Source organism: Oreochromis aureus, linkage group 9, assembly GCF_013358895.1.
Source record: "Oreochromis aureus strain Israel breed Guangdong linkage group 9, ZZ_aureus, whole genome shotgun sequence".
Classification (NCBI taxonomy): Eukaryota; Metazoa; Chordata; class Actinopteri; order Cichliformes; family Cichlidae; genus Oreochromis; species Oreochromis aureus.
The window spans coordinates 38,387,371-38,412,098 of NC_052950.1; the positions used below are offsets into that span (position 1 = coordinate 38,387,371).

The 24,728-nt window shown below is 46.1% G+C and overlaps 3 protein-coding genes across 3 annotated transcripts in view; all 3 read right to left on the bottom strand.

Annotated features, from left to right (window-relative positions):
• dipk1c (divergent protein kinase domain 1C) overlaps positions 1 to 10,739 on the bottom strand; it is a 40,340-nt gene extending 29,601 nt beyond the window's left edge. The window contains exons 1-3 of the mRNA XM_031753195.2: positions 9,932 to 10,739; positions 7,064 to 7,265; positions 6,365 to 6,925 (exon numbers count right to left, since the gene is read on the bottom strand). Coding sequence (XP_031609055.1) covers positions 6,365 to 6,589 — 225 coding nt within the window. The 5' untranslated portion in view covers positions 6,590 to 6,925; positions 7,064 to 7,265; positions 9,932 to 10,739. The remainder of the gene's footprint in view (positions 1 to 6,364; positions 6,926 to 7,063; positions 7,266 to 9,931) is intronic.
• A 5,015-nt stretch (positions 10,740 to 15,754) lies between these two features.
• tubb6 (tubulin, beta 6 class V) lies at positions 15,755 to 20,992 on the bottom strand. The gene is made up of 6 exons (XM_031753200.2): positions 20,551 to 20,992; positions 18,385 to 18,493; positions 18,168 to 18,278; positions 17,561 to 17,676; positions 16,783 to 16,911; positions 15,755 to 16,665 (listed from the first exon to the last, which is right to left on the bottom strand). The coding sequence occupies exons 1-6, from the start codon at positions 20,605 to 20,607 to the stop codon at positions 15,847 to 15,849; spliced, it is 1,341 nt and encodes a 446-aa protein (XP_031609060.2). The 5' UTR covers positions 20,608 to 20,992; the 3' UTR covers positions 15,755 to 15,846.
• Positions 20,993 to 22,469: 1,477 nt separating this feature from the next.
• LOC116330772 (checkpoint protein HUS1) lies at positions 22,470 to 24,722 on the bottom strand. The gene is made up of 5 exons (XM_039617601.1): positions 24,643 to 24,722; positions 24,478 to 24,552; positions 23,354 to 23,453; positions 22,969 to 23,103; positions 22,470 to 22,868 (listed from the first exon to the last, which is right to left on the bottom strand). The coding sequence occupies exons 1-5, from the start codon at positions 24,655 to 24,657 to the stop codon at positions 22,786 to 22,788; spliced, it is 408 nt and encodes a 135-aa protein (XP_039473535.1). The 5' UTR covers positions 24,658 to 24,722; the 3' UTR covers positions 22,470 to 22,785.
• Positions 24,723 to 24,728: the final 6 nt, after the last annotated feature.

Sequence of the window (24,728 nt, forward strand, 5' to 3'; positions counted from 1 at the left end):
TTTTGGATTTGGGTGTTACTGTTGTGGTTTCATTGGGCTTCACATTTTTATCTTAAAGTGGCCAAAAAAATAAAATATATAATATCAGAACTCATCCAACCTCTACAGAAACGAAAGGTCGGCACACAAACAGCCGCTGTGAGGTCATCAGGGCCGCGTCAACCTGGACTGCAGCTCTATTAATGGCCTCAGCTTCTTCCTGCTGCTTGGCGAGATCCGCCTCACAGAAACACGTCGGCACGTCTGTCTCTGACTGTCCGGACGTCTGACAGAGGGAATAAAGTGTCTGCACACGTTTGTCTGTTTGGACGTTTTTATTCCGGCACACCGCCTCAGGAGATCCCAGTTAGTGTGGCTGACTGGATCTGGCCTGGAGACGACCACGCTGTGCCTAGCAGGCAGCTATCAGCTACAGCTGTCACCATCCAGTCAGACAAAGAGGCCACGCCCCCGTACAGTTGTTATGCAGAAGGAAATTACCTACAGAGACCAAAACAGTTTGTGTGTCAGGCTGTGAACGTGGTTACTCCTGCTGTAGAGGAACTGCAGGTGTTGGTGCCTCAGCAGAGATCTCCGGGCTGGTAAACCTGCTGCCTCTGCTTCTCTCACCCCTCGAGCCTCATAATGTGTAATTAGCTCTCTGAAAGGAGAACGTCACCTCTCAGCTGCATTACTGCAGTGATCGTCCACCACAGGACACCTTGTGCCTCAGGAGGCATCTGACAAGACAGCGTTAAATTCTACTCGGGGATGAGATCATGTTGACTCATGAATCACCTGCAGTCCACTAAGATTCCTGTACAACCAACAGCCAGTGACAGACGGGACGCTTGACTTTCCTGACAGAACGAGCTAAGACTAAGTTGTACTTTTGTATTTTCTTACTCAGTTGTATATAGTATTTGTATTCTATTTTTATTCTATTGTATATATTATTTTATTTTATTGCATTCCAGTGTTTTCTAATTTCTGCTACATAACTTTGCACTTTTGCTGTAACAAAACAAATTTCCCACCTGTGGGACTAATAAAGGCCATCTTATCTTATCTTAAGATGCTAAGGAACACTTTAACACAAGTACAGAGCTGCAGGTGGTGAGCTTTAACACTCAGGTATATTTATGATTTGACAGATGAAGAAATGATGGAGCAGAGAAGGACACACCTTTAAATCTCGACTGGACTTCAGTACATGTTTAGTAGAAACCTCACTGTAGACACTCACAGGTCAAAGTGTGTAACGTGTGTCTCACAATCACTGATGTCTGTCCATGGAATCTGTTTATTCAGATTTTCATGAATTTGAGCGTTTTTGTCGTCTTTACACTGAAAGCCTGAACCGCTGAGATCACATCCAGGAAGAAATCCTGTTTTCTGCTTTCAGAAACACGCCAGCAATAAAAAAAAGATGCAGATCGACTCTAATGTCAATGTTACATCATAACTGATGTTGTTCTATTAATACAGATGGGTGGCGGGCAGGTGAGGGGGGTTTCCTGGTTGTTTGCATTGCAGCAGGATGGATGATGGAGAGGACTTCAGGGAAAGTTGAGTTTGCGATGAAATGATGCTTTTCTAAATCCCACGGGGAGGTCAAGTCCTGCAGCAGGAAGTTTTTGGATAGCAGACTTTGGCAAAGAGGCGAATGAGTTTCCCATCGACATGGATGGATTATTTTCTCTGCAGGATCCCAAAATAAGAGCGTTTGTTTTCAGACTGAATGCCTCTGAGACTAACGAGTTTCCCAAGAGGGTATTTTTATCTCTGCTGTCCCAGGATGCTGCTCGGACACAAACCCGCCCACACTGTGGTAGTTTCTGCGCTTAAAAGACATCAGCAGCACTGCTCAAGCAGTGAAGACTCTTTGCTAATCCAAGGAGTAAATTTAGTATATTTCCAAAATAGAAAACAGCTTGAGGCTAAAAGAAAACCAAGTGTAATGTGGTGCTGATGAAGTAGTCCAGGTCAGGAGGAGGTCAGGGTGGAGAGGTTCTGTCCAGAACTGCTTTTTATCTTTTATTATTTATTTCACACGTGGATGTTTTGTGTATCAGGATATGAAATAATCCAGCAATCAGCGTTCATGATGGTCTGATGGAGAAGCTCCATCAAAGACCAGAGCAGGGGAGGCAAAGACATTTCCTGTGAGACATAGCTGTAGAGATAGACGCGTGTGCGGTGCAGTCACTGTTGGTCACTGATGTTCACATCAGGGTTTAGAGTTGTGTCTACATCAGAGGTGGGAGGACTCTGCTGAACAGGAGCTTCAGCAGTCTGCTGTCGATCTGCTGCTTCAGTGGCCGTGGGAGGTTTGAGATGAGCCCACAGGAGGAAGATGAAGGGGCGGATGACTGACGGATGTTTGTTCAGGTTCCTACAACACCTGAAGTGTTTAAGACAAGCCTGAACCGCAGCGGCTGAGAAATCCGAGCAGAAACTTCCAGCAGCATCAGCTGGATTAGTCAGTCAGAGGAAAACAGCCCGAGGTCGTCACGTCAAACCTCTGCTTTTGTTTTCCTGCTGATTCAAAGTGTTGATGGTGGAGCTGCATCTGTGCTGCATTAGGAGCCCAACGAGCTTCTGGAAACATGAAACCTCTCGTTGCTTTCAGTCAGCTTGTTATTGGAGCCGGTCGCTGAACCTCGAAGACTTTTCAAACAACATGATGGATGGAGCAAAAGTGCTGCGTTGTTTGTTGACTCTGACTCTCTGCGTTTATTTGGGATTTCATCAGTTTCCACTTTGGATCTCTGTGAGGTTTAAAATCAGGCGGGGGGTGACGTGACAGCACATCACGGCCTGATTCTCTGCGTGAGTTTGATTAAATGACTCCGACAGTAAAAACTGTGTTAGCACGATGTCGTATTGTTTACTCAAGGGTTAAAAAATAAAGTTATAGTTTCCAGAAGTTTGTCTTCATTTAAACTCGTTACGACAGAGATTTACAACGACTGCAGGACGGGCTTTAGATTAAAGTGGACATGAACTGCTTTCCCCTCCAACGATGTTCACAGAAAATATGATGAAAGCTTCAGTTAACGAGGTCAGCGTGTGACCATCTCATCCCCGTGAGCCTCAGACCTACACTTCTTTCTGCTCTGCGATCTTTATGATGTCAAACAGAGCCGATATCCCAAGCCCCGCTCACTAGCTGTTACAACCCTGTATGTCCAAGCAGCAGCCAATCAGAAGAAGGATGACTTAAAGGGGGAGGAGCTAAAACAACTTGTGGATGAATAAACCAAAGTCCAGTATAAGAAAAAAAAAAGATTAATTTGAACTGTGAATCAGTCCAAGAGCTGGAAATGGAGAGAAATCCAACTGATTTCAACACTTTCTGGTTTAAGGTGGAAAAGATCTGTTTTACTGCAGAGTTGCTGTTCACCTTTATCCCAGTGGATCGGCTCAAACACTCCTGTGGAACAACTCTCAACGAAAGTCAACCTCCTTCTGATTGGCTGCCCCTCACATGCAGAAAGTTTTAACAGCAGGTGGGTGGGGCTTCTGTGCTTTTGATGACCATAGAAGGACATCCCCTCTCTAAGACATCATCTACATCCAGAGGTAGAAAACTGTGGTGACCGGAGTGTTTGGATCCCAGCGTTTGGCTCTCAGGGATCACTTCACATACACGAGCTCAGTGTTAGAGAATGTGGCCATGTTTGGACCTGACATACGACAGGAAACATGGAAAACAAACTGGTATTTTAGCAGCTCACAGCACATGAAAGCTGCTCCTGTGGAGCTCTGTGGGGAAACACCAGCAGCCATCACTCATTCAGCCGTGAGAGGAAAACACGAACATATGTGGTGTTGAAGCAGTGACAGAACAATTCCTGCTGCTGCCTCTCACTGGATGAATGAACACAGGAAGGAACGTCAAGTCCACCGGAGAGACGGAGTGACGGAAACCAGGGGGACAAAGATGGAGAAGACAAGAGGGAATAAGAAAACAGATTACACACAAGAAGAAGGAGAAAAGGACAGGGTGGGAGGACGTGGGCATCTTATTATCAGTGTTTACCCACAGCAGCAGCAGACGATCAGCAGGACATTAAAGTTATCGACCGCTGGCCGTTTATCTCACACGCCCGCCTGCTCACTGTACACGTGTGAGTGATGAGCAGTGAGGCGTCGATGCGCGCCGCATTTGTCCTCCAGACCGTAAATACTGAGACTGCAGAGTGAATAAGCTCCACACACACACACACACACACACACACACACACACACACACACACACACACACACACACACACACAGTCCACTGGAATAACTTAAACCTGCTGCCAAGAGCTGATTGGTCCAAATGAAAAATGTTATTGTTGTAAGCTGGTGATGATTTAAGGACACTTACATCAAGTAACTAAAAGAAGGCAATGGACACGGCGCCAGAATGCAAACAGCTGATCAATAATGTGACCTGATGGAGGCGGAGCCATTTTACAGTCGTCACCTGTTTATGAAAAGTCACAACTTTATCTTTACAGCCGCTGGTTCATTTTCTAGATCCAGGAGTGACCTCGAAAGCTGTGACTCGGTAATCAAGCTGAATCACACACACGTGTATTAAACCTGAGCTCCGCCTCCTTGGGCGGTGTGTTACACAGTAACCTCACAGCAGCCATATTATTGGTCACATGATGTCATTAAAAATGCTCCAAAAAGCTCCAAAAGCACAAACATGTCCAGAGGTCCAGTTCAGGTGAAGCTAGCAGCTATAGCCGCCTGTGTCACCCTCCACCTGTCAGTCACAGAGGCCACGCCCCTAATAATGCAAACTAAACTTTTTGAGAGTCTTATTATTATTATTAGAGGACTCTGTAACGTCTCTGCAAGCGTCTTCTGTCAGCATCCACAGCAGTGATTGTAGTGATTCTGATCACAGTCACATTTAAAACAAACCAATTAAAGTTAATTATGCGTTTGCTTCAATGCAGCTCAAACACTGACCCCAGATCTGCTTCACACGCTGGAGCTCTCACACCGAGCACGATCTGATATCATCGTGTTGGTGTTGTTCCCAGATCATCATGAAAATGTTGTTCCAGGATCAACATTGCAAGTGACCAATCAGAATGTTGTGACGTCATACTTTTGCGACTTTGGGAAAAACCGCCGTAAAACAAAAAACTGTTCTTATGCTGCGAGAAACCGCCTCTGTCCGCCGATCAACGGACCCTGACCCTTTAATAAACGGTAAGCAGAAGTGATATTGTCCTTGCAACATTGGAATTTCATAAATGCACGAATGACTTGGCGCACAAAAGAATAACATCACAACAATGTGATTGGTCACCTGCAATGTTGAACCTGGAACAACATTTCCATGATGATCTGGGAACAACACCAACACGACGATATCGGATCATCCCTCACACCGACCTCCTGCAGCAGCGCACTCATTAAAGCTAACCTCAGGTGGGCTTCAGTCATCAGGTACAAACTACAAACTCAGTCTGCTCAATGTTTTCTTTAAGGAAGCAGAAAATCCCAGAGCTTCCAGGTCTGTCCAAAAAGAGAGCTGACTTTTGTGAAATGAGTCTAACTTTTCATTTTCCAGGAAGCTCACAGTGGGACATGCTAACAGTGCTGGGCGGTAGGCAAACGCATCACATTTAAATCCAGCTTTCCAAACTGTGCTGCTCAGTAAAGAGAATAAAAGAAGCTGAAGGTCGTTCTTACGGTGATGTAGTGTCTTTGTGTACTCACATATTCTGTGTTATTTCACCCGGGGACAGCCTTCGTGCTTCAGTAAGGACGTATTCAACCTTTTTTTTTTAACCATAACTGACAATTATAGCATTTTTTAGTCAAACTGTCCCATTTTACATCCTGTTTTAGTCTGTGTGAAAAAAAAGAAAACAAAGTGTTTCCAAGTGTACACTGCTGCTGCTTTGTGGTAGTTTCCATCATACCCCCCAATATCTGCAAAGCTTAACTTTAACTGATGGACCAGTTAACCTTCGCTTGCACTGGGAGCATGCATGTCCTGCAGGACATGTCAAACTGTGGGACAGGAAATACAAATGCTGTGCAGTCCCACTGCTCACGCTGTCCCAAAGTAAATATCTGTTTAATATTCATCAGTTACAGATAATGAAGACATTAACGGACCTGTTCTGAAATAGCTCTTTTCTACTTGAGCAGTCAAAGCAGGTTTATGTAACACGCCTCGTTCACACGAGCACTTTGTCTGATGTCCCTTCTGTCAGCTCAGGCTTCAGCACCACCAACCTTCCAATTAGAGGCCCTGCTTCACCTCCTGAGCCACACACAGGTGTGCACACTGCCTCATCCACCCAACCCCACCACAGGAACCAGACTCCTGTGCTAACTGAAGGCCTGGACCCCTCTGACTCACCAGCCTCTGCAGGATCCTCTTGCTCTTGTCGTCGGTGCAGAAGTCAGACAGGATGGTCCTGTGGACCAGAACCAGACCGTTCAGGAACAACCAGGACCCGAACCAGAGCAGAGCGAAGACCAGGGTCCCCCGACGAGACCACAGCCTGAGGCCCAGCCACCGGAGCAGGCACAGGCCGCCGCCGCCACGACCCCCTCCGCCGGACACCAGCCCTCCAGGGAGCATGGCGGTGGATGCTGCAGGGCGCCGTCAGTCAGAAATGATCCTCAAAGCGTCCTCTGGATATTCAGCTAGAAACAGATTCTGAAACATCCGAACGTTTCAGGAAGTTTGATTTGTAGTTTCGTAATGTTGAATATTCCCTTTAAAAGTTCAGATCGTCTCTCGTAGGTGAGAAACTCTGTGTCACTGTCATGTTTCAGTCCTCAAACAGGAAGCAGGTGTTTGCTGGCCTCCTTTCAGAGCGATGCTCTTCAGCTTCTGTGATCTCAGGTCCAGAGCGTCGCTCCTCAGGCGTCGCTGTCAAACACTCAGTGACCGACGAGTTGGTCCTGAAAGAACCTGAAAATGACACCACAGTGTGTGCTCATCACATCACAGACACACAGCCCAGCTCTGCAGGAAATATCTGAAACTTTGTTTGTGCTCGCTGCCGTTGTGTTGTTTCATATCCAACCTGCTGATTTATTTTCCACTCACAGAGTCAACGAGAGAAATCCGAAGAGTCGGCTTCGAGCTGCGTGACACGGGCGTCCGGGCTCGTCTGCAGCGCAGTGTGGCATCTGCACACACACACACACTCGCTCAGTCCCACAGATCTGCGTCTCCACTGTCCTCGCGTCACCTCCTCGTGGCGTCGGCAGCTCTTGTGGTCGTCTCGCTGTCGAGCTCAAAAATGTCCCTGAAAAACATTTAGAGAGAAAAACGTTGAACAGACTGCAGCTCTGGATTCTGGAGACGAGGATTTAATGAGAGGAAAAACAGACTTGGAGGATTCAATGATGTCAGAAAAACAGAAACTGAATTTATACAAAGAAACAACAGTGAGGAAGACACCGACGAAGATGTGAGAGGAGGGATTTTAATCTAACAAAAGGACAGCAGGCGGCATTCAGAGAAGTTCAATCAAACAATTGATTTCAGGAACTTTTCAAACTTTCTTTCAGAAATTTGACGACAAAGTCGAGCTTTAAATGTTTTAAATCAGAGTTTTTTACAAAGCTATTCCTCCAGAAACTGTGACATCTGCAAAAAGTTTAAAAGGAAACTGAACTAATGAAAGCTTCTCTTTCCCCACCGAAGAGCTCAGGAGGGGCAGCAGCTCAGATGTTTCTGTAGACAAAGCTCATGAACTTGTCTTCTTCATCTGTTTGAGGAATCCTGGAAGCTGCTCGTCTGGTTTCATGTGTTTCCTGCTCAGTGTCTGAGGAACGTCTTCATTTTTAAATGCTGCAGAAATGTTGGAGCGACTCGTTAAAGCTTCCTGATGTGGCTGCGGTCGCTCTCTCTGAAGCATCCGGAGCACGAAGTGAGAGAAACCCGACTACAGCAGCAGAAACATGAACATACTTGAGAGAAGTCAGGCGGTCAGCAGCTCGCTGGGATCAGAAGTCCACATGATGATCAGTCAGCACCATCCAGGTCTTGTTGATGGGAAGGTGGGTGGAGGACAGGACGCTGCTGTAGACGGAGCAGCTGATACCTGCTCCTCTCTGCTGGCGGGTGGATGTTCGAGTTCTCGTAGTTTGGTTTTGAACATTGATGTGCTCCGAGACACTTTTCTGAATTAAAGCAGACCGCAGCGTCTCTGAAATAAACCGACGCTGCCGGAGCGTAAACACCCCCATAAATCATGAAGCGCTTTAATGATGCTGCGTTTTTGGTGGGAAACAAACGACACGAGTTCTCAGCAGAGATTTTGCAGCTTGGCAGGGGTGGATCTGCTCTGAGAGGCCGGAGCTATGATGCAACGTCCTCCTCAGGGAGACCGCCATCATTTTTTACCAGTAAATATTTTACTGATGCTTGACTCGGCTTCACTGCGTTAGCACGTATTTCACACGCTACACAAACAGCTTGTGTTTGTTTGCAAAGGTTTTCACTTGGACTCAACCTGTGGACAAATGAAACGCTCCAACGACGACAGCTTTATTACACACACAGAATTCCCAGCAGCGGTGACGAATGACAACATCCTCCGTGAGTCCCACTCGGCGACTGTGGGGAGGAAGAACTCCATTTTAACAGGAAGAGACATCTGGCAGAGTAACATCTGCAATAACTGCTTTAAGGGTGAGAGGAAATAGGGGTGTGAAGGGTGAGAAGGAGTGCTTAGTGCATTATGGGAAGTCCCACAGCAGGCTGACCTCATTAGCCAAACAATGCACTGTTTGTCCATCACCGTGGAAATGAAGACAGAAAACTAACCAGCAGCTTGTTTGTAGAGTTACTGAAGGCGTGCAAAGTCGAGAGGCCGACAACAGCCACAGATTACTTCTGTGGCTTGTTTATATTAAATAAAAGAAGATTTGAAGCTTTGAAACATGATAAAAAGCTTTCATGAACACAGAAGGACGCAGAGGCACGGCTGACACATGGTCACATAACGAGCAGAAAGCAGCGTGACTGAGGAGGATTCAGAGCTCCAGGAACAACCAGTGAGCCTGCAGTCTGAGAGCGAAGCGCTCTGATAGGGTGATACGGTACTGTGAGGTCATTAAGATAAGATGGGGCCTGATTATTCAAGACCTTGTATGTGAGGATTTTAAATGCAAAATCAATTCAAAATATATGAAACACAGTCTTTCTATCTAGTCCCTGTCAGTTTGTCATCAGCTCCTGTTGTTAATCATTTTCAAATGAAATCAGTAATCAGTGCTTAAACAAAGCCTGATGTTGTGACGCTGGTACCTGATTGATATTCAAAGGAGGCTCAAATCCAAGGAAGCTGGATGAAGTTGCATCGCTAGTTTTCACCAAAAGAGCATAAAGTTCATTTTAATGCGAGAAGCAGCGCACAGTCATTCATAACTCTGGAGGCGGCTGATCGATCGCAGCGTGGACCGAATTTATAACTGAGCAACAAATCTTCATTTTTCTTCATCAGTGATGACTGTGGGTGCACTAATACAAACTAATACAAACTAATACAAACTAATGCAAACAATAGACTCTTTAAGAAATAAATTCTGCTTTAGCTGGACATGCCTGGAGCTCGCAGCAGGTCTGCATCTGTCGATGCAACAGGTGCTGAAGCTCTGCTGCCCTGCAGACCATCGTCACTCACAGAGAGCGCCTCCTGGAGCTTCTCTCCGTGTGAGTGTGGAGTGTTTGAGCAGCAGTTGTTCGAGCGTCGCTGCACTTCTCATGATGCTGGAGACGATAACAGTGTGTTTGCTTTCCTGTTGTTCTCATTGAAACACTAAAGCGCAGCTCCAGGTCTGTGACTGTGACAGAGCGTAAACATCACTTTTACTGGAGCGTGTCTGAAGTCTGGAAATGATGCAGTGACCTTGATTTACACTGAAAGAGGAACAAACAGAGACGATATGAAAGCTCGCCGCTCACCGTTAAACTGTTGTGTCGATGCTCAGGAACCTCTGCAGCCTGCTGCGATGAGGAAAAACCTCCAGCCAGGCTAAACTCATGAAATCTTGTCTTCCAGATGATTAAACCTTTGCACAAATGTGCAAACTGGCACTTGTTTTTGCTCTTTGAGTTCATGAACAGCAGCTTTGCAGGACCAAGGTGAGAAGTGCTTCTTTCTGCACGTCCTGTTATCTCTGCTGGAGTTTCTTCTCGTCCTCCTCAGGTGATGATGATCATCTCTTTTCCCTCTGTGAAAGAGAAAAGTCCTGAACCTGTCTTCTTATTTTAAAGACTGAAATAAACCCAAAGTTTTCTTCTGAGCTGATGAGACTCAAAGATGTGCAGCAGCTGCTGAAACGATCCAGAGGAAAACTGATGGTTTGTCCAGAGAAATGAAAGCCACCCAGCAGACTGTGAGCCTGAGGTCTGCAGCTCCTCCGCTGTGCTGTGTTTCAGCAGAAACTCTCGGCTGCTCTCAGAGCAGCAGGAGGTGCAGGTTTCTGATGCACCTGGGGACGGGAGGTTCGTAAGCCCTGACTCCGGTCTGACAGGCAGCCGCCGCTCCGGCAGTCCTCCGCTGTTCCAGAGCCTCTGGTTTCTCCTCAGAGTCCTGCCTCCTCCTCCTCCTCCTCGCTCTCTCAGTGTGACGCTCCACACTGAGCTGGAGCAGAGAGAGAGAGAGAGAGTGTGTGTGTGTGTGTGTGTGTCGCACTCAGGCTTGTTCGTTCAGCCTCGTTCCCTTCCTTCCTCTCTTCAGTCTGCTTCCTCTCTTTACTCCTCAGCTCTGTGTTTGCTCATGTTGTGGGGACAAAAAAAAGTCCCATGAAGCTTTAAAGCAGCTCCTCCTCCTCCTCACCCCCCTTCTCTTAAATACTCTTGCTCTCCCCCTCCCTCTCTTCTGCAGCTCGCCAAATTAAAAGAGCTCCCCCTATTTATCTCACTTTCCTTTTCTGCCCTGGCCTCCCTCCCTCTGCTGGGGTGCACAGCTCAGAGCCTTGTGGCGCTTTCGTAATTGCCTCATTTGTAAAAAAGGCAATAAAGTTGTGCAAACATAAGAAGAGGGCAGCCGCCGCCCCACACGCCACTCGATGCTTCGTTTGACGCCTCAGGGTCCAAAAATGTTGGAGGTTATTTTTAAAGTGCTTGTGTTTGTCTGTGTGCACAAATTTAAAGGTGCATTTAGTTATTTGTGGCCACTAGAGGGCAGAAAACCCCAAACATGCTGATGGACAAATGGCTCTGATAATTACAGGTGGGTTTTTTTTGTTATCTTTATTAAAATTCCCTCTGACATGTGTGAAAATGCAGATCTGTCAAAATACAACCTGGAACACAGAATAGAGACTTCACACATTTACTCTCGCTCCTCCTCACAGAATGTAATTTGAGTTTGTTGCATGTTCCTGTGATTTATTGAAGGATAATCATGACCTGGATGTTTTAAAGACTTTTATTGGTCGAAAACGTTTTTAAAAATCAGCTGAATAGACGAGCAGAGTCGGTATTTTCAGTGGTGGCTTTTCTTCTTTATAACTTCTACAGGTCTCTGCAGCACGCTGAGCATCAGCCTCTGAGCCAAACCCTGGCTGATGGGGATCCACTCCTGCCTTATCACAGCTCCACGCTGATCACAGGTTTCTGCTTTTTTAGCACTGACCACACCAAAAACATCCTCGATGACCAGCCTGTCCCAGAGATCCAGGAGCGTCCTGGAGTCTGTGCATTTTCCAGCCTGATGGAGCACCGCGTCTTCAGGCTAAACTGATTACTAAGTGGCTCTGAGATCAGAAACGCCGTATTAAAGGAGGAGGTGGGTGAAGGTGGTTATGAAGCAGCTTGCAGTGCAGCAGCAACTGTATACAGGCTGAAGAAGGTTAAATAATCTGAGATTAGCAAACCTGAAATGCAGAATAAAGAAAGCTGAGCTGCTGTAAGACGGCACCGAGACGTTTTTTATCTCATATTTTTAAAAAGCACAACCATCACAGTGGCACTAACAGAGAGAGAGGAGACAGAGCTGAAGATACTGGAACCAACCAGGACGGACAGGATTAGAAATGGGTCCATCAGAGGGACAGCTCAGAGTCAGAGAGGCTGAGATGGAGGAGGGAGGGTGGATGATGAAGATGGAGCTGCCAGGCAGGAGGAAAAGAATCGTGCTTTCACCATCTGACATCAGAAAAATCAGAAATCATCTACTGTACATGCCCTCAAACCTAAACGAGGAAGCGTTCCCAGCGAGTGACACAAAGTAAATCTGTGAGTTTGTGTTTGTTGCTCCTTTAAGGCCTTTTGTTCGTTAAAGAAAGTGTCAGTTTAACTGAACCATCATATATTTCCTGAACTGAGTTTGCAAACTAACCTGAATTTTTCCTGAGATCTTCATCATTGCTTTAAATCCTCATTGATGTGTGGCGCAATCTGAATGTGCAGAAGTCAGATCCGAGGTTTTTAAATCCAGAGGTCGGGACCAGGTGACACATCTAATCAGGTAAATCCTCCAATCAGGACACAGAAAAGGTTCTGATATCAGAGTGAGTGATCGGCTCACTGCACTCTGACTCAGAGCTGAGTCGGTCTGAGCGTGTGGTGACTCAGAGGGGAGAATTAAATGGGTCCTAGCAGCGTAAACTCAGCACACTTCTATCAGAAACTGATGCTGAAAGCTGAGAATTAGTGCCAGATGTAGAAAGTGCAGCTGGTGATGCTCAGAGGAAATCTGACAAACTAAACTTTATCCCAACTAAACCTGCAGGAGAAGCCGAGCTTCACGTCGCTCTAATTGCCAATTAGACCTCGAGGCTGTGCAGCCTCTGGCACTCCATCTCAGCTGAGCCTCCTCATTAACTGCAGCAATTACCTGAGGCCTGCTCATTAGGCCCAGCTTCTTAACTCACAGGTATGTCCTTAAAAAGTTCATGTCTCAGCACATTTTAACCTTCAGGTTCAGGTTTTGTTTTGCAGGAGAGAAGAAAAAGAGAAAGTACCCATGCTGTTTAAATCAGGAGGGACGTGGAATAATCTGCTTCACCTCCTGCAGCTGCCCTTCAAACGCTCCCTGAATGCATCACTGAGATCATCTCCATCTACACCTTGGACAGGTCGCCTGCTGCTTACTGGAGATACAGATGTTGTGTTGCAGCACCTCCTATTGGTCAGACATGACAGTCACAGGGAGTCTGGATCCATATTCAGAACGATTCTCCCAGTTCACCTAAAAATATCATCAAAGAGCTTAAAACCTGTCCCTGTGTGAGAGTCTGGGTTCAATGTCAGAATTAAAATGCTGTTTAATAAAACCCGTGTAAAAGAAAAGAGAAGATAAGATGATTCACTGCTGGGTCACCTGAGCAACAGTTCCTCAGGTGTGATTGGCTGCTCTTCATCGGCCTGGAGAGGAGAATCCTCCTGATGGACCTGACATCTCCTCTACTGTAACAAACATCTCTGCTAATCAGGCTAAACTTTAACCTGAAATGACTGAAAACACCTGAAATATATAAAAATACTAGAAGATTCTGAACTTACAAAACAAAAATAAAAACAGATGAATGTCTTCAGTTTTCTTAGCTGGATCATCCGTTTACTCAGACTCTGGGTGTCTCCATCACTGAGTCAGCTGCTCTCACAGCCTGCTCTTATCATGAGAACTCATCTCATTCCTTAAATATTACTCCGACAACCACCCTCCTCCTCCTCATGAATAATAGTAATAAAAACCAAACTGAAACAAAACCAGCTCTTACATTCATTTACCTTCTGCAGACAGCAACAGAGGAAACTGCTCAGCTTTTATAAATGATGAAACTACCATCACTCTATGACACCGTGCATTATTTATTAGATCGCTCTGCTGATGAAGGTCAGACGGACTCATCGCTGCTGCCAAACACCTGCACTGTTATTGGACCGGAGACGCCCTGTGAGTTTCCATGTTTAACAAATAGAAAGAAAAACAGTGTTAAAGTCATAAAGTGAAGCATCTGAAGGCGTGTTGGGTTTCAGCTGCAGCAGCAGAAATATTCCACGCTATCAAAGATCCACAAACATGACGTCATGGGTAAAATTTGTTTACATTTGAGTGACTTTTAAAAACGTTCATGACAGAAAACAAAGTCCATGGCGGTGTGAGCTTCTCCCCCCTCACTGACAGTCACATGTAGGTGAAGGAGGGCGGTCTCTGCAGCCTCCTGGGGTCGTAATGATATGAAACAGTCACTGAATAATTCAGCAGAGCGCTCCAGCCTCCGTGAAAGCTCAGAGAACTGCTCACAGATAATCTGAGGACTCAGCACGCTGATGTTTCAGGTGACGCGCCGACTCTGCTGAAACAGACAAAGAGCCGCAGATCCACAGACACGAGGCCTCTTTGTGCCCGAGCGCACGCGGGCGCGGCGGCTCTGCGAGTAATGCGGCGCACAAACAGAAGTGCTGGGAAATCAAGTCTCGCACACAGAGCGCCGGCCCCGGAGATTAACCGGCTCATCGGTGGTTTGTCTGCACGGCGAGGCCAGCTCAGGTCCTGAAACGGTGACGCGCACAGTTTTGGAAACAACAGCTGAGCGATCCATGACTGATGCACTACAACAAATCCCACACTTTAAAACAGGCACCAGCGCCTTTCTGCACTTTTTAAATCAACAAATGTTCATATTTTTAAGTAAAAATGTGTAAAATGTCTTTTTTTGGCTAAACTCTGAACGCCCTTCACTTCACCGTGGGCCTGTTTAGGATCAGCTCCTGGATCCAGGACCTTCACCAGTTTGGGACTCCGGGAACCCAACGTGACTGGATTTGAGAGCGAGTCTTCCAGTTTAATCGTTCTCGTTTAGCATGTGGCTAAAATGACATCCAACCATGAAGGGCTCACTGTTGGTTCCTGACTGTTTATTTTATGCACATCACCCACTGAAACTATTAGAATTTAAAAATATGCTGATGTAAAGTGTAGGAGCGATGGGGGAGGTTTTGCTGTTTTGGGTTAGGAGGGTTGGTTTAAATGCGCACGGTACTGGTGCACCGTACGTACTGGGCGCGACTCATGCATTAGATGATAAACTACAGGCTGCACTCACCTGTTCACTGCCAACACGTTCCTGCTGTTTATTGAGCAGAGTGAGCATGGGGTTAAACTTTCTATGGCCCGCAGCTTAATGCGCAGCTTGTTTGTGCAGTCTGTGCATTAGCCGCTAACTGGCTCAGGGCGTCACGTGTCTGTAGCTCTGTCCACAGTTTAGGGAACATATTTAGTTTTAAAGTAAGTTACAGGGCTTTTCCTGCCTTTCTGGAGAGCTTATTTCTAAAAACGATATGGATATCCACATAACTATGGATTATTATAATTATTATATTATTAAAGGAAATACAATCACAAACAGATTATATTAGATTTATATTTCAAATAGGAATAAATGCGGATTTTACAGCAGCAACATTGTTTCTCTACAGTTTAAACCTGCGTGCACGGAGTCGATAGTTAAACAAATTGAATCGTCATAAATACTTTAGGAGCTAATTTGTGACCTAACAGGAAAAGGAAATGTATTTTAATATGAGGAGTGCGTTTTAAAAAACATTTTTAAATTTGTAATTCGAAAAAGTTTTTGAAATGAGGTTTTTAATGTTCAATTTTTTTTGTGAAATTCATTTTCGATTTGAAGTATTTATTGATGAATTAATAATTCATTTTGAAAAATAGATTTAAAAATAGTGTTTATTTAAAATTAAATTATTAAATAATAAATTACTTTAGTAATGTTGGAATAAATAAAATAATTTAAAAAATGAATTCGTAAATGAATTTACAAATGCAGAATTTATTGTACAATTCATTCATTATTTAAGCACAGAATTCTTTATTTCAATGCTTGTGGCGCTTGTGGTCCTCCACACTCTTACTCGTTGATCTCGTCCTCCTCGTCCTCAAAGTTCTCCTCGCCGTCGTTGGCGGTGGCTTCCTGGTACTGCTGGTACTCGGACACCAGGTCGTTCATGTTGCTCTCCGCCTCCGTGAACTCCATCTCGTCCATGCCCTCGCCGGTGAACCAGTGCAGAAACGCCTTTCGGCGGAACATGGCCGAGAACTGCTCAGAGATCCGCTTGAACAGCTCCTGGATGGCGGTGCTGTTGCCGATGAAGGTGGCGGCCATCTTGAGCCCTCGGGGAGCGATGTCGCAGACGGCCACCTTCACGTTGTTGGGGATCCACTCCACGAAGTAGCTGCTGTTCTTGTTCTGGATGTTCAGCATCTGCTCGTCCACCTCCTTCATGGACATGGGCCCCCGGAAGACGGTGGCCACAGTCAGGTATCGTCCATGGCGAGGGTCACAAGCCGCCATCATGTTCCTGGCATCAAACATCTGCTGGGTGAGCTCAGGAACAGTGAGTGCTCGATACTGCTGGCTGCCTCGCGCCGTCAGAGGAGCAAACCCCGGCATGAAGAAGTGCAGCCTGGGGAAAGGAACCATGTTCACGGCCAGCTTGCGGAGATCTGCGTTGAGCTGTCCGGGGAAACGGAGCGAGGTCGTCACGCCGCTCATCGTGGCTGACACCAGGTGGTTGAGGTCGCCATAGGTGGGGGTGGTGAGTTTAAGAGTGCGGAAGCAGATGTCGTAAAGGGCCTCGTTGTCGATGCAGTAGGTCTCATCTGTGTTTTCTACCAGCTGGTGGACCGACAGGGTGGCGTTGTAAGGCTCCACCACAGTGTCCGACACCTGACGGACCAAAGACAGACGGGACGTGAGAAGCGGTGCGTCTGTATTTGTTTCTTAAGGATCCGAACAAACAAGTTGGGAAACGTGGGACAGACGGACAAAATTTCCTCCTCCTACCTTCGGTGAGGGCATGACGCTGAAGGTGTTCATGATCCGGTCGGGGTACTCCTCCCGGATCTTGCTGATCAGCAGGGTGCCCATCCCCGAACCAGTGCCCCCTCCCAGAGAGTGAGTCAGCTGGAAGCCCTGCAGCAGAAGTTCAGTCTTTCATCTTACAGTAAACGGTGAGGAGACAGACAACCGGTGCAAGGTTTGTACTCAGTGTCATCAACAAACACGCTGTTTACAGTTTATCCTAAAGGCACCATCACTGGAAAACTGACATTCTTAAATAACCCCGGAAGTCAGTCCACTTTACAAAATTTCACTAATGAGACAACGGATGGTGTCCTGGGGGGCCTCCTCCCAGATCAGGACCAGGGCATCACTGAGCTCCGGGACAGCCTGAGGTGTGACCTGGCAGCGTTGCAAGGACCGAAACATAACGTCCCAAAGGTCTATACATTATATTTATGATGAAAAACTGAGAATGGATCAAATATTTCCAACATCATACAACAAGGATGAGTCCAATTAGATTTGCTAGCGTGGGTCTGTTAGCATGTAGCGCTAACGTGAACTAAATTTCAGCTGAAATTTGAGGTCAAATCATAAACGTGAATCTGCCAGTGAGGAACAATAAATCTAGAGAAAACTTTAACGATGGTCCTGGATGTTGTTGTTCAATGAATCTTAAAAACTAAAGCAGGAACGCTGAAGAAGAAAAAGTTTAGCTCCACCCACTGAGGTTAAACTCAGCCAATGAGGCTGCGTCGGTCACATAAAGTAGACTCACCTGGAGACAGTCGCAGTGCTCGCACTCCTTCCTCACTACGTCCAGGACAGAGTCCACAAGCTCCGCCCCTTCCGTGTAGTGACCTTTGGCCCAGTTGTTCCCTGCACCTGTCTGACCTGCAGACAGCCAATCAGAAAGGAGAAAATCTGTGAAATGTAAACTGATCACTGCGACAGATGGACACACACACAGTTGCTGGTGGTGAAACATTTCTCAGCTAGTGGACAGTAGGACGTGTGTGTGTGTGTGTGTGAGTGAGAGAGATCTGAAAGCTCTCTGCTTCATCTTCTGCTCAGACATAGTTTATAAAAGACACGCTGCAGACGCGTCAGTCTGTTTACTCGGACGATTTAATGCTGGAAAGTTTCGCTGCAGCTCACTGAGCAGGAATTCTGTGCTCGGCTCGTCAGGTGGGTCAAACACTGCTGCTAAATAAAGATCACGCAGCTCTGCGTCTGCAGGATCAGGAAGGAGGATGAGACCAAACTACTTTATAAGTTTATGGTTTATGTGTCAAATTCTTCTGATTAAAATGAAGTCATCGCCTTTCCTTTCATTTTGATTTAAAGGCTGATCGGCGTGTTCTGATCGTGTCTGCTGAGGTTACCAAAGATGAAGTTATCTGGTCTGAAGAGTTGTCCGAAGGCTCCCGAGCGCACGCTGTCCATGGTTCCCGGTTCCAGGTCGACCAGCACGGCCCGGGGGACGTATTTATGCGCTGCACACAGAGGGGAGCGGTTACCTTTGTGCACCAAAGCTGAGCAGGAGTCTAAGTGATCTCATCACCCTGAACAGAGTGGTGACTCACACTCCTCTGCACTTACAGGAGGCCTCGTTGTAGTAGACGTTGACTCTGTCCAGCTGCAGACTCGAGTCACCCACATAGTTCCCGGCGGGGTCGATGCCGTGCTCGTCACTGATCACTTCCCAAAACTGAGCGAGTCACAGAGAGAGAGAGAAAAGCATTGGTGATTCAGCGACTTCCTGCCTCTGTGGTGCGCTCGCTGACTCACCGATGTCCAAGGTTAAATGTTTGCTGTGAAACCTTCACAGCTTCCTCCTGAAGGCCAAAAACATTCAGTTTATAAGAACATGAACGCTGTAAGAAACAGACTCTCCCACATTTTACTGAACCCTGAATGCAGCACGCACCACCCCCTGATTTTAACCATTACAGTAAATTAAACAGACTTGATTTTACACTTCATACTGTAGCGTGTGAAACCCACCACAGCTAACTCAGAGCTCTGTTCAATGGGATGATCTTTAATTCAATTCAATTTTCTTATACTGTGACAATTCACAACAACAGTTGGCTCAATGTGCTTTATATTGTAAGGTAGATCCTACAATAACACATACAGAGAAAAACCCAACAATCATATGACCCCCTATGAGCAAGCACTTTGGCGACAGTGGGAAGGAAAAACTCCCTTTTAACAGGAAGAAACCTCCGACAGAACCAGGCTCAGGGAGGGGCGGGGCCATCTGCTGCGACCGGTTGGGGTGAAAGAAGAAAAACAGGATAAAGACATGCTGTGGAAGAGAGACAGAGATTAATAACAGATATGATTCGATGCAGAGAGGTCTGTTAACACATAGTGAGTGAGAAAGGTGACTGGAAAGGAAAAACTCAATGCATCATGGGAATCCCCGGCAGCCTACGTCTATTGCAGCATAACTAAGGGAGGATTCAGGGTCACCTGGTCCAGCCCTAACTATATGCTTTAGCAAAAAGGAAAGTTTGAAGCCTAATCTTGAAATTAAAAATAAAATTAAAATAAATGTTTACTTTTGAATAAGCACAGACTGTGCTGACCTCGCCGTGATACCTCTCAGCCAATGAGCTCTGTTTAATCAGTCTGAGGTTCTTCGTAGGTTTTTTTAGTGCTTGCTTTCTAAGCACTAAAAAACCAAAACAAAACAAAAGAAAGAAAAAAATACAGAAAAAACTGAGGGACGAGTTAGTTCCTCAGATCGAGTTAGTGGGTCTGATGGAGGCTAAAAGCTCAGATGGCAACAGGGAAGGAAAATGTGTGAAAATTAAAGAACAAGCCAGTAAATTCTAAGTAAACTGGGAGATTTTAGAGATTTGAGTGGCTGCACTGAGCTGAGAGCCTCATGCGTTTAATCTGTTGTTTTCACTGATTAATTTTGAAATATTTTCTGTGGTTGCTGTCAGAGCTGCTGTAATCCTGCTCTACTCCACCGGGTACGAATCCAACTGGGACACTTTATTTTGTTCATCTGAGGTCGTGCAAAGTGTCAGACACATTTTAGCATCTCGGACTCGATGAATGAAGCCGCCGTCCTTTGAGTTACAATCTAACCTGGACACCTTGTCAGTAAGCTTACACAGAGGTGGAGGCTTTGCTCCGTTATTGCACCAACACCACCCTGTTACACATCAGCGTCTGTGCTAACAGGAAGGAGGCACCAGCTTGTTGCAATAAACGAACAAAATCAACCAGGAAGAACCACAAAAACTCAACTCCACAATTTACCCGTCACAGTTTTAATGAACTCGAAACAGAAAAACAATCTGCGTGTGTTCATCTCTGACTTCCAGCCCAGAGAAGAGTGTGTGTGTGTGTGTGCGCAGATTCCTTGAATAGTCTCTGGGTGGCTCACAGGGTTCACTTCTCTCTCCCTCACCACATGTACTCTGGATGAACTTTACTTGATTATTTCCTCTGTACTCTACTGCAGCAGGTTCCAGAGGCGGATCTCTCACTCGTTACTACTTTTGGAATATTTACTTAAAAAAAGTAACGAGTCTGATTCACGTCTCCTCTGTTGTTCCCGCACTAACCCTAACCCCACGGTAGTGATAATGTGCGTGAAGCACTCGCGGTGTCTCTGATTGGTTCGTTAGATGACACCTTGCAGGTGAGAAGCGGACTCTCAGTGTTTGAAATAAAGTTTTGCGTTGTTGAAAATGTGTGACAGACACGAAGCTGTGAATCAGAGCAGCGTGACGCGGTCCCTACCTTGGTCCCGATCTGGTTCCCGCACTGTCCCGCTTGGATGTGAACGATCTCCCTCATGGTTCCTTTGCGTGTGTCCGCTGAAGCTCTGCCGTGAGTCTGCGGAGCGGGAGCGCGCGTCCTGCTTCCTCTTCTCCCACTGTCAGGCGCGTTCACGTCACCACGCCCTGAGGGGGAGGAGTGGGGGGCACGGTCCAGTTTGTCCCAGTCAGCATGAACCTGTGTCCAGCAATGAGCTCACACTCACAGCAGAGCCCACCGCCACGCTCACTGCGTTTAAAACACCACCTGTCAGGTAAAAACACGCGGACGCTTTCAGGCGGGCTGTGATCACTGTGGACAGTCTGCGTGAAACAGCTGGAGTGACGGAGGCTCCTCACGGTTGTTGAAAAGAACAGCTGATAGAGGGGAAAGAATTACAACTTATTACAAAATAATTTTCAGGAGTTTTGAAAATCTGACACTTCAAAGCATCCTTGCGCATTTCTCTAAACTGCAGCTTTTATTTAGAAAACCTGATATTTCTGAGCATCCTGTTAACGTTATAAAAGTAGTTGGCGACTTTTATTTTGTAATTCCTACAATCGGATCACACCGGTGAAGTACGTGGATGATTTCATCCGGAAATCCTGACATTTAAAATCATTTTAAAATTTTTTTGTTATTGTGAAACTCTGACGCGGCTGCGCAGACGAGTTATATGTTAAACCTTAACATATATCAGATTTTCAAAATAATTGCTTTAACAGTTAAACACACTCATGAATAAACAGGTGTCCGCTGAGCTGAAGGCTGATAGAGAGACAGACCGTCGTGCAGAGGGGGACGACGATGATGATGATGAAGCACGGTCAGCTGTTGCTGAGGCCAGCAGCAGTGTCAGTTTACAGTAAAGGCTGTAAAACAGGAGCTTTGCTCTGTGACTGATCCTCCTGAGGAGGTGTGAACAACGTCACTCAGGAACCTGCAGCCAAATATGAAACAAAGAAAACTGTCTGCCCCACAGCCTCCACACGTCTGAAGGTCTCCTCCAGCCAACATGACGCGTGAGAGGTTTGGGTGTGCTGCCACCTGCTGGAAGACCCGGAGGAACACAGGGAGCAGAATCAGAGCAACAGGAGACATTCTCTACACCCGGTTTGTCGAAATAAAAAAAAAAAAATAAAGCTGTAAAAATTAATATAATAAAGCCAAGACAAAAACTGCAGTTCCTCTGATGTCCAGCAGAGGCAGCAGTGAGTCAGTCCTCATAGACTGACATGTTGAAACTTTACAGCAGAATTAAACATGTTTACAGCCTGATACAAACTTTTCCCTTCATAACACCTTTACAAGGGAAGATGTTTTAATAACTCACCTGTTTAAATTGGAGTTTGCATTATTAGGGGCGTGGCTGCTTGATAACCAGGTTCACCAGTGTTACCATCACTTCTCTTTGTGGAGGATAAAGTTCTTCTTCTGAAATGTGGCTGGTGTGATTGGAAGCTCTGTGGACTTCGGGACAAACCTAATCACGGACAGCCACACCAAGCAGATTTCTACTGGACTCTATCTGCTCTACAAAGCTAAACTGTCCTGCAATGATGGAGGATGGTCTACGGCTGCGCTTCAACAGAAACAGTCCCATCCATCATAGCTTCTTTCTGACGCTAGAAGATTTCAGGACATCTAGACCTTTATGTGCCTGTAGTGGGTATCATCTGCATAGCAGTGGAAATATAAACAGTGTTTTCTGTGGGATGTGTTATCAGGTAAACGACCACAAACCGTACCAGCCAATCATGTGGCTGCACTGACACCGGGCCGAGGATCAGGACAGCTGTGTGTTATCATGTTCACACTCTGGACTAACTCGAAGTGACAGGAGACTGAAGAAGCCACCTGGATGAGCGAGCTGCATCGAGACACTGCAGCCTGAAATGTTTATACTTCAGTTTTTATTTTATTGTCACTTTTTAAAAAAGCAACTTACATATTTGAATGTTTTTACTTTAACACGTTTTTAATCAAAAACCACCGAAACGTCTCACAAACACAGACTCTTTATCTCAGCAGTCCAAACCTCCTCCGTCGTCTCCAACACCATCACAGGTGGGAGGAGAGCCTGTGAGCTCCACTCTGAGCCTCCGTCAGATGGAGCACAGGCACGGTCAGCTTTGTCTCCATGTGACGAAACACCTGAAACCATTTAGTCCGTTTTTACTTCCTCAGACTGGCGCTGAGCGCCGAGCAGAGCGTCTACGCCACGGCGGGGATAAAGTACTGCAGCGACATGTCTTCATGCAGGAGAATCAGGTGGAGGACGCTCTGATGGACGATGTCTGAGGAGGACGAGAGGACCGAGAGAAACGCATTAAACTGTGACGTGGATTAAACCCTGGTGGGTTTTGTCCTGAGTGCGAACATGTGAGGGAGACTCACTGCACATGGCCTTGCTGGGGTTGACCTGCTGCCCCATGAGGAACTGCTGCAGCCTCCTGATGTCCACCCTGGCCTCCACCATGCTCTCCGGGTCCCTGATCTGAGACGGGCCGCCATCCTGGGAGGCGTCATCGCCTGGAGGGAGGGAGGAGCAATGTATGAAAAGTGTGGACCACAGGCCCGCTGATATACTGATAATCAGTAATTATTAAACATAAACGAAACCCTCTGTGTGGCTCTCAGCAGCAGGTGGAGGGTGAGACTTTAGGTCCCGCCCCCCACAGTTAACTGTTATCAGGGATCTGACGTGTTGATTGAGCTACAGAGAACACGGAGCATCCGTCAGCAGGTCTGAGCTGCTCGTGGAGCTAAAACGTGTTTTTACCCCACGGAGGGTTTCCCAGGTCTCTGAAGTGAGTCGTCACGGAAACCAGATCGGTCTCAATCTTCAGGTTCATCTCTCCGTTCAGGTTGGCTTCGATTACCTGACACACACACACACACATATCAATAATAACGTTCAGGTGTTTTTTTTGGTTAGTTTTCATGAAGATTCAGACTTTAAAGTCTCTTTAAGGAGAATTATGATTCAGATTCACCGGTAAGGAAATTTTCTGTCTTTGATTCAGAAAACTTGTGACATTAAATCCTTTTTAAATTAGATTTTCATGTCATTGAAGGTCATCCAGTTTTGGAAGAAAGGAAACTTTATTGATCTAAATGAAACTAACTGATCATTAACTACTAAAAATATTCTAAATGTATCCTCCTGTGTTGAATCTACATGTTCATACTGAGAAGGCCACACAAGTATTTCACTCATTTCACCGCACAAACACTAGGTGGCGGTGGTGTTTTCCTCTTGGACTTGATTCTTCAGAGTCACTGCTGGAGGTGTTTATGAAACCTGAAATGAGGCTTCTTGAAAAGTTCATGTTGGTTACAGCGAGGATTTAACACAGCGCTATAAAACCCAACTAACCAATCGAGGCAGCAGTGGGTGAACGCTCGTGTAAAATCCCGAGTCTGGCGAGGTGTTAACACCTTCACTTCCTGTCCGACCGCAGGTAAAAAGATGAAAACGCTCCAAATATTTCAGCATATTTCATCTAAACATCTAAAGTGACGTAAGGCTTCAGGTTCTGTGTGTCACCTGCCGCAGGTAACACAAGGACCAAGTTTAAACATGACATTATTTTTTCTGCATTGTTGACAAAAATGTCTAAATCTGACGTCTCAGGAAAAGCTGACATAAACATCATGTTCACATTCAATCCAATATTTGTCCTCCTACATCGGGCCGGGCGGAGGGCTGAAATACAGGAAAATGTGTTTCTTCACGTATTTCAAACGAAAGGAATTTAGTGTCATGTTAAAAAAATGCCGGGCAGTTTGTTACACGTAACCGCGGCAACAGCTGTTACTGAAATGACCCAAATCCAGAGAAATAAAGCTGCAGATCTTCTCTGTGTGAGTCCGTGTTTGATCTGAACATGTTTAACCTCCTACCAGGAAGTTGGAGAGGTTCTTCATCCTGTCCACGATGTTCTTCATGGTCTTCAGGGGAGGGAGGTAGATGCTGACCTGCAGTGACACAAACACACAACCCGTGATGGACAAAACAAAGTCAGCTCTCATAAAAAGGATGATTTGGTGTTCGGAAGCTTCGCTTACATCAAAGTCCGGCATGCTCGGCTCTTTGAACTCGTGCCACAGTCTCCGGGGGATGACGTCAACGGGGACGTCGTGAGTGACGACTC

Bases quoted from the DNA above. Each gene is read 5' to 3' on its own strand.
- tubb6 (XM_031753200.2), bottom strand. From the start codon at position 20,607: ATGAGGGAGATCGTTCACATCCAAGCGGGACAGTGCGGGAACCAGATC. The intron at 18,494-20,550 runs GTAGGGACCGCG...TGACTCGCTCAG, and splicing joins GGAACCAGATCGGGACCAAG to TTTTGGGAAGTGATCAGTGA. The intron at 16,912-17,560 runs GTGAGTCTACTT...CTTCTGCTGCAG, and splicing joins AGCACTGCGACTGTCTCCAG to GGCTTCCAGCTGACTCACTC.
- LOC116330772 (XM_039617601.1), bottom strand. The intron at 23,104-23,353 runs GTAAAAACACGT...CCCTCCCTCCAG, and splicing joins CCTGGGAAACCCTCCGTGGG to GCGATGACGCCTCCCAGGAT. The intron at 22,869-22,968 runs GTGAGTCTCCCT...CGTCCTCCTCAG, and splicing joins CCCCAGCAAGGCCATGTGCA to ACATCGTCCATCAGAGCGTC.